General features: G+C 38.1%; 1 protein-coding gene across 4 annotated transcripts in view; it reads left to right on the plus strand.

Moving 5' to 3' along the window:
• The window catches only part of LOC134627414 (cadherin-22-like), a 158,960-nt gene extending 149,912 nt beyond the window's left edge, over positions 1–9,048 (plus strand). For all 4 annotated transcript variants that reach the window (XM_063473464.1, XM_063473467.1, XM_063473465.1 and 1 more), the window contains 3 exons: positions 1,705–1,854; positions 2,128–2,229; positions 7,165–9,048. In XM_063473464.1, coding sequence (XP_063329534.1) covers positions 1,705–1,854; positions 2,128–2,229; positions 7,165–7,697 — 785 coding nt within the window. In that variant the 3' untranslated portion in view covers positions 7,698–9,048. The remainder of the gene's footprint in view (positions 1–1,704; positions 1,855–2,127; positions 2,230–7,164) is intronic.
• Positions 9,049–9,325: the final 277 nt, after the last annotated feature.

Below are 9,325 nucleotides of genomic sequence, written 5' to 3' on the forward strand. Positions count from 1 at the left end.
TTTTCTGCCTTTTCACAAAAAAATGCACACTTACACACACATTGGAAAATCATAAAGGTTATCAGTGTCTGCTTACAATGTCTGCCTTCTATGTAGTGATTATGGAGACTGGTAAATAATCACAATACATATATTCTTAGATGTAATGTTACAATTTCACCCCATTTCCCTAGAAAAAATACACAACTTTCATATATATATATATATATATATATATATATATATATATATATATATATATATATATATATATATATATATATATATATGTATAGTCAAGCCCACAAACAACACCTCAGAACATGTATATGTTTTGATGTGAGGCAAACAAAATACCACTCAGACATTTGATTCTTCTACCCCTCTTTTTGACACTGCCTTTTTTTCATGGACACATTTGTCAGCTTGTCACTTTCAATCTGTCACTTCTTTTCCTTATCATGGCCTCACATTGCGTTCTGTCTCCAAGTCTTGACACACAATGATGAAAAGGCATTTTTTTCATGTTGGTAAACTCTTTGAAGTTGTTGCTGGTCGTCTGTAAAGCAAAACCTTATCTCAACAAATAAAATTTGCTGCTACATGACAAACTGCCTTCATGTTATGGGTGAAATGCCCCGTGGCATGCTAAAAAGATACATAAGACAAATTTTAAAGGAAAATAAAAATACACATTTTGTTATAAATAATACCATAAGGGAAAAAAAGAATTGAAAACTGAATCCTAATCTAATTATCCTTCCGGATACAGAAATTAAACGATACGTGGTGTGGGGGTGTTTTAAAGTTTTCAGAGGCATACAGTCTCAGACTGTTGTGTTCATTTGGACTGACAAATTAAGTGATCAATTACGTTGTTACTGTTGGATACAGACTGTAGCAGATGTAGGGAGAATCTTTTCATACAGCGTGCAGCAGTAGAATGGAATGCTGTGTTAAAGTCAAAAGGACAAATTCAGGTGTAGGCTTCCCGTACTTAAACGGTAATATGAAAATTGTTCTACATGTGTCAGAGGAGCTCCGAGACAACACGAATAACAGTGATATACGTTTGAAGAGATGAATTACTTGCTATCCTCTATGCAAGTATACCCACGAAGCAACTCTGACTCTATTTGTCAAAGCCTCGTCCTGTATTCTGAGTTACATTTATCTTTGTCTCTGGCAGAGAGCTCGTACATACACAAGTAAAGTTTAATTTCACACAGTGGCTTTCACAGTGATTTCCTCTCCTCTTGTTGTTTGCTTTTGAAAAAGAAGATACATGATAAATGTTAATGGCATAAAAGCAGTTTATTTTCCCAGAAAAGTTTAACCTCAGGTTAAACTTGACATTCTTTGTCTGGAAACCTTGGACTGTGCACCGACTAAAATTATTTATTCTACTTGAGTTACTTCTACTACTTGGAATTATTGTCAACTTTCAAGTCTTGAAAGCTATAATTATTTATTTAAGCTTGAGTGAACAACACTTCTACAAGTAGTTCTTTTACTGATTTTATAAGTGCAGATGTAAGTACAAAGTAGACAAAAAAACACAACAGTGGTAATAAACTTACTGAATTGAGTTCCATGAAATTTACCGAAGGCTAGTAAAAGCTAGACACTATCAAGGAGACATAGATGGTATTATTTATGATAAAGTCACTAAAATGTGTTTCTCTGCTTTACCTTCTCTCTGATCCCAACCTATATCTGACCCAGACAACACAGCTGGCATCCGGACTCAGCGGTCAGGCTTTAACCGCCATGAGCAGAACGTGTACTTCCTGCCTATTCTAGTAGTTGACAGTGGGCCTCCCTCCCTCAGCTCCACAGGCACCCTGACCATTCGTGTTTGTGGCTGTGACACAGGTGAGTGCTACTGTATGAGCTGCGCCATTACTAACATTATCATCACTGTCACCTTCTGCAGAAGCGGGAGTGCTAAAAGGTCATCTACATGCCAAACAACAAAATAACACAAGGGCATAAATTTGCATTAAAATGGTCCTCTACAGAGATTTCACACTCTTAAAATCTTAATATATACATGATAAAAGACATTTTCTTTACAAGATGAGGCTTTGACAAACTGCTTGTGTTAAATTTGCAAAGTAAATGCTCCTTTTATGTTTTATAATGCAGATGGAGCCATCCAGTCCTGCAATGCCACAGCCTATGTAATGAGTGCAGCTCTCAGTCCTGGGGCACTTATAGCACTACTGGTGTGCATGCTTATACTAATAGGTAAGCAAGTGAATGTTCTTATAAATGTATGGAAGATGAATGTATGGCTGTATGTTGAATTGTTGTATGGATTCATTAGTTTGCTTTTTTGCAGTAATGCATAGTTTGGGATGTTTACTTTGAGATTCAATGGAATCACAGTGGGATCAACTAGTTGACAGCTGGGCCTAAAGACATCAATTCAAGCTCAGTGCCTTTTTGTCATTAATTCCTACAGTCATGTTACCTTTTATTGGACTGGCCAGTTTTATATTTAATCCATATTTAATTAAACTGAAAATGCATATTTGTTAAAAACTTAAATGTGAGACATTAAAACAGATTAAAAACACCTTTTGTTGCTGCTCTCACTAGAAAAAGAGGCACAGATGACATCTAGTTTTGTAAATGATATCAAGCTACTTTGATCCCTGGAACACAGACTGTGATGGAATGAATGGGAGTGAAGTGGAAGGCATCTTGAGAAAGCAAACATGTAAAAGAGCAGTCTCAGCACTTGGAATAGAGGCTTTAAATGGGCTTTCCAGAAATTATTGGATTTTTATAGAGAGACACATACACATGTGCACCTCCTAGCACACATAAATGCATATGCTAACCCCCTAAGAGATGTTTGATATTGCCATTTTTTAAATTTTCATGAGTTTCCTTCCCACTTTCCCCTTCTGTACGTGTTGGTGCTCCACTCCACAGTGACAGCACGAGACCACAGCGCTGTCACAGTGTTTTGTTTCCCTCGCTCGTTCCTCGACACACTTTACATTGCACAGGAATTGAATGATGGATGATGTGACACTATGCAGACTCAACTGTGAATAACATCGCTAACTATTTCTTTTAAGAGCTTTTCTAATGAGAGTTGTTAAAACTCTGTGTCCATTAACTGAGCCATCTACTGCAGTGAACTTCAAAAGCAGAGCATCATTTATTCATCATGGCTTTAAAAGCCTCAACAAAATGTTGTGTACAAATCTAAGACAACCTCTGCTGGCTATAAAAATGTTTCTCTGGTATTGTGGTTATGGTACTCTGAGCAACATTGCATCCCCCTGAAAAACCTGGGTATGGCCTTTAAACGACTAAAAACCTCGATTCTGTGCATGAAAATAGACTGTACACAATATTTTATTTAATGGGTGGCTTAGTGAACAAAAACAGGCAGTATGCAGCTTTTTTCTTTATTCCAATGGTGTAAGTAATCCATGCCATTCTCTTGCCTGTAAATGTGCCTCATATAAAAAACTGAAGGACATGCTAGGTTAAAGCGCCTACATTCTGCTAGTCATCATGTGGACAGTCAAATCTCAGGACTGCAGGGGTTAGGATCAGGGGGATAAACACTGTTTTCACAACTATCATGTAGTGTGAATAACAACACTAGAGTGGGACATGTGACAGGAATCGTATCACTTCAGCTGCACACTTTCCTCTTTTCCTTTTTCATACTATACCACATAACATGCTATACACCTATACAAATTGCAAACCTAGATTAATAACTCCACTCCTAGTAACTGCAATGTAATTCATTCTCTCTATTCAACGTTATTGTGTGCACATCATCTTCTCTCTCCCACATATGCATATATACACTCTGACTGCCTAACCAACAAGCTAGCACTCTCTCCAGAGACTGGGCAACCTCTATTATATCAATTGTTGGGTGATGAGAAAAATGAAAACAAATTTCTGCCTAATTACCTTACGAACAAACAATCCCTCCATCAGTTCATTTATAGGCCTGATGTGATGAATCCATTTCACTGCGTTGCAGCATCTGCATGCATCTATTCCAATTACCTCCCATCTGCTTGTGATGAACTCCCGCATGGGGGCAACCAGCGCAGCCCAAGGGTAAATTAACCGTCTTGTCAGGAACGCTTATCGCAACATCTGTACACATAGGGACCAGCTTTGTATGTATAAGAGACAGCTATGCGCAGGTACATATGCTTCCTGCAAGAGTAAACTCTGTACATGGTGTTGAATTGAAATTTAGACATGCTAATCTCCTAGTTAAATATGTTTTCAGTGGCTTTCAATTCAAGCATCTGTATACCTAAAAGGTAAATTCCATTAGGAGGGTTTTTGAAAAGTGAGGCTATCAGATCATCTTCGCTTCAGAATGCCACATAATAGCACATACTCTTTAACACAGTTTACTGAAGGGAGACTGTTCTGCACCTAGAAGTTCATAGTTTCCTACCTCCTATTATTCTTCACATTAGTGTGAATTTAGAGTAATTGTCTTAGTGCTTGGTTAGTATGCATGGCTGTGTGTGCCACAGTTTACCACAAACCGTGACTCTTTCTTCAGCCGCCTGGCAATTAATTTACCCGATTCATACAGGAGAAGAATAAACACAATGGCTACAGACACCGCTTTCCCAGTGGAGCCCAACAAACAATGTAAGAAGAGAACAACTGTACATATCAGTCAGAGATGATGAATAAAATCCAATTCAAGATCAGCAAAGCTTTTTAGTCTGTGTCACAGCTCTGTAGGCAATGAACCCACTGGGTGTTTCACTTTACAAATTAATTTTAGGGCATTTATAGCAATTGAAAAACAATTACCAGGAACAGCAACAACTCGTTGTATAGATCCCATCACTATTATATTCTAATGTTGTGTAGGGTGTACTAAGAAATGAGATGGGAAGAAAGGTGAAATATTTATTAATATAATCATATGACCTTCAGCGTCACATTTTCCGTGCCCTTATGCATATTAATATACATGCTTTAACATGTATGGATTTCCTGTACACAGCACCTATTTCTAACATCCATCTATTTTGACTCTGAAACAACGTCACTATAGCTCATTTTCACAATGTATGAATGGGTATTCTGGGTTCAGGGCATCAAACAATATGTGCCATGCAGGACAGCACAGGCACCATTATAATTGATAGTCTTTTTTATCTCTGTGGGCTTGTAGGCATCTGTTTTAGGCTATCTGTTCCAGAAGATGCATGATGTCTACTGCTTAATGGTCTATCTGAATGCCCCTTCACTGGCATCCCTTTAGAGCTGTTGCTTATTGTGCCTGCTAAAAGGAAAAAAATACTGTAGGTACAACAAAGCATTTTAGAGAACATGCCAGGCAACTTCTTTTCCCTTATTGAGATGATATTGTAAAACGGGAGAGTAGAATAATTAGCTTTCCATTTTAGAGAAAGAAACAATTCTGAGCCTGCAAGAGTGTTGTAGTACTTGCCAATTTGTCAGCAATTTGCAATTGGCAGTGTTTTGTGAATCAGGACAGTGCTGCCATTTATAATCTGGTTTTTGTGAAATATGGCCCTCAGAAGCGAAAGACCATCGTTTTTCATGAACAAAAATAAACAACAACAACAACGAATGTGCATTAAGATAACAAAATACCAAGGAAGTGAGTCAGAAGCTATTTTGATGCTGTTGTACAGTTCAGTTTTTGATCTACAGTAGATTTTTCTTTCTCCTTTTATTTTAATAAATGAATGTTAGTACAATCGTATTGACAGGAACATCAGAATAAAGTACTTTTATCCTTGTCTTTCAGAGTATTTAATATGCACTGTAGATAAATCCCTTTGCACATTCTTCTTTGCTAATAACCTGATCAAAGAGCAGCTAGATTGCTGTTTATCCCACTACTCAAAATTGAGTTGTTCATTATCTTTGTCACACTCCCCAGTGTGCATCATTCATTAATAACTGGCTCTAATAAGTTTTTACCATCACTGTAAATGACATTTAATGTTGTTGAAAATCTGAGACAAATCTGGTGGAAGTTTCAGAGGGAAAAGTGCAGCCCTGAGGAGGGATGACGAAGTTAGAGGGTGGGTGTCTGAGCTAAGTGAGACTTGTCTAATCACAAATGAAGGCAGTAATTAAAACAACTAAGCTGAAATTAAAGCCAGATTGATTTATCTGTGCATACAGCCTTTGTTTTCCTCTCATCTCATTAGTCCATAACAGGATCTATCACAATTCTTTTTAATCAAGACTTATTTTTTAAGCATTTATCTCTCTTTCTGAGTGGTCTCCTCAATTTCTTAGCTGAAGAAACAAAAAGTCTTACTTTCACTTGACTTGGATGAGTATTGATATACAGATTGGTCTCCATTAAGCCTTTTGAATCATATTTCTGAGCGAGGCAATCAAGATGTTGAAAAATCAATGCTCATGCATTTGAAATGTAAAACTTGATAATATATTATCTTCCCCTGTGGCGCCTTTGCCCCGAGAGGTGAAATCAAAGTTACTATGGGTGTAGTTAGAAACTTTCCTATGGAAAGCACTTGCAAATCCATCATGTGCAGTGTATGCTCGACATACACATTTAGCTCAGTAAGGAGAAAGAGAACACGTAACGAGCAAAATTTATTGCAGAAACCTGAGCATGCAAAATAGAAGCATTTTACTCAGATGAAAAGCAACATCATAGAATGAAACCCCAGATGAAGGGAAGGTAGACTAGACTGCAAGGACCCTAGCCACCGGCGGTGAGTTAGCAGATGGCTGAAAAAGACTGTTTAAGATGAAGTGGACAATCCAGATGGGTTGAAGATGCGAAAGAGACAGTTTGACAGTCAGATTACCAGACTAATAGGACATTTTTTTTAAAAAGGGCCTGAACATGTAGGCATTTTATGTGTTTTTTCATCACAAAATGACAAGGGGATTCACTTTTTGCATGCAATATGTTTAAGCCCTGACAAGTCTGAATTCATGCCCCCTGTACTCCGTGTGATGAGAAACCTGTAAATGAAAACCTTTTTATCTGTGTTTTACCAGAGCACGAGAATTCATGTGTGGGAACATTTGTGGATATATGTGTTTGTCTTTAAATCTATTCACTGAATTGCTAAATATGTTATTTTAATGTAGAATTACAAATATCGTCTCTTTTCACTTTCTTGTTCTCTCTCTCTCTCTGTCCATCAGTTCTTGTTTTGCTGATTCTAACCCTGAAACGCCACAGGAAGGGCCAGAGGATGACAGAGGACGAGGAGGACATGAGGGATAACGTCATCAAGTACAACGATGAGGGTGGAGGGGAGCAGGACACTCAGGCATATGACATGAGTGCTCTGAGGAACCTCTATGACTTTCCAGAGGCCAAGAGCTGTGACTCTGGCCCAGACATCCGCTCACTGCCACAGTGGATACAAGCTAAACGAGTGGGTGGCAGTGGCGCAGAGGCAGCTGCTGCGGCAGCAACAGACTTTTCCCTTTTCAAAGGCTACATTCGAAAGAAGGTGGAGCAGGCTGATGCTGACCTGTCAGTGCCACCATATGACTCCTTCCAGACATACGCCTTTGAGGGCACCAGTTCACCGGCGCTTTCGCTAAGTTCCATTCATACACTGTCCACCACCTCAGAACAGGATTTCTCCTATCTCAGCGAATGGGGACCACGCTTCAGGCAACTGGCAGGCTACTACGCACCAGGAAACCCTGAGGAAGAAAGGTCCTAGCACAGCTTCTTCTCAGCAGACACTTTTAAACACCCTGTTCTTCCTCCTACTTATCTCCCTCCCCTTCTCACCCTCTGGCAGGCTACTGAGATCAGAGCCAGTCTATGTACTCATTAAAGTCAGAGTACCACCTCTTTATCTCTTTAGCAAAATTCCCAGTCTCAGACTTTGAACTCCTTTGAGAAAACTTTGAGAGTTTTTTTTTTTTGCTTTCTTTTTTTACACTTGTTTGTTTTTTCTCGTGTGTGAGAGTTTTAAGATTTAAATTCAAAAGCTCTGGTGATGATATGAAATAAGGAAGAGAATGAGCGATATCTAAAACTGCTGTTTAACCGTGTGCAAAGGGAGAGTTTGTTTCTCTCACGAAAGAAGAACATTTATTTTAAGTTAAAAGACGGACTGTCAGCATTACATGGGTGGGGTTAAACCATGCCAAGGTAAAGTGTCATGTATTTATTTGATGCTGAAATATTTATGTATTTATTTGTTTTTATGTATTTATTTATTTATTTATACCATGCTTACTATGGTAACTACAAGAGTGAAGTCTGCAAAAGTGTTAATGAAAAAGTGAGGGGAAAAGGACATCATTAATCAAACGACACAACATGGAAGAAAGAAGAACTGCATTAGCAGGGGAGTCCACACAGTACCAGTGAAGAGATGACATCTGGGTCATATAAAATTACATTCTGGAAAATATTTCTATTTATTTTCTATGACCACTTTTGTAAAATAATAACCAACTTCAAACAGATATACGAAAAGCAAAGGAAACTAGAACAGAGGCAACACACTGAATAATAGAACTGCCGAAGAAAACAGCTGCCAGTTTAGTCTGAATGGCAAAGACTGATGCACTTTTGCTGTATTTTAGTGATTTATAAAAAAAAAAAGGAGGGGAGTTTATGGTGACAAACTGAGAAAAAAATGTGTGTTAATCATTTCTTATCCTTTCCACAGCCATTTTAAGGCAATAAGGCACAAACCGCAGCAGTGATTTAAGACGAAACAAAATGACTGTTTTCCTGGAATTGGCTGATGCCCAGCCTTGTCCTACAGGGAGCCAATCTTTATTCCAGATTTGTGTGTGAATGTGTACAATATGTTCAGTTTATTTCATATCCTGAGATGTTTAATTTTCCTTTTGACATTTTATTTCCTTTGGGGTAAGGGGAGAATGGTTATGTCTAATTAAAGAAAGAGTTTTATGGGATAACGTGATTAAGGAAGTGGTCACATCCACCTGGTATCCACAGCCTTTTCAGTGTTGACCTTAACTTGCAAATGTATGGAAAATGAAAAAAAAAAAGCTAAATAAATATTTGATTTTTTGGTAAAAACTACATCTCGCTTGGTGCAATAAACTAAATTACTCAGTGAATTGCTTTGTAAATGAGATCACGGAGATAAAGTAAATAGAGCATCTCTGTTACTAATTATTGTTTGCCACTTGTTTGCTGAAGATGTCTGCTGAATTATGAATAATTGTGGAGCTAGGTTTTGTTTACACCAGGGGTAGATTCAGAGAATAGTCGTAGATGGAAACAAACAGACCATATGACAGGCCACAGCCAAACAAAGACTCTCCTCTCAGCGTGTATCCCTCCTGGCTGCCTTCTGCCAAA

Source organism: Pelmatolapia mariae, linkage group LG5 (genome assembly GCF_036321145.2).
Source record: "Pelmatolapia mariae isolate MD_Pm_ZW linkage group LG5, Pm_UMD_F_2, whole genome shotgun sequence".
Lineage (NCBI taxonomy): Eukaryota > Metazoa > Chordata > Actinopteri > Cichliformes > Cichlidae > Pelmatolapia > Pelmatolapia mariae.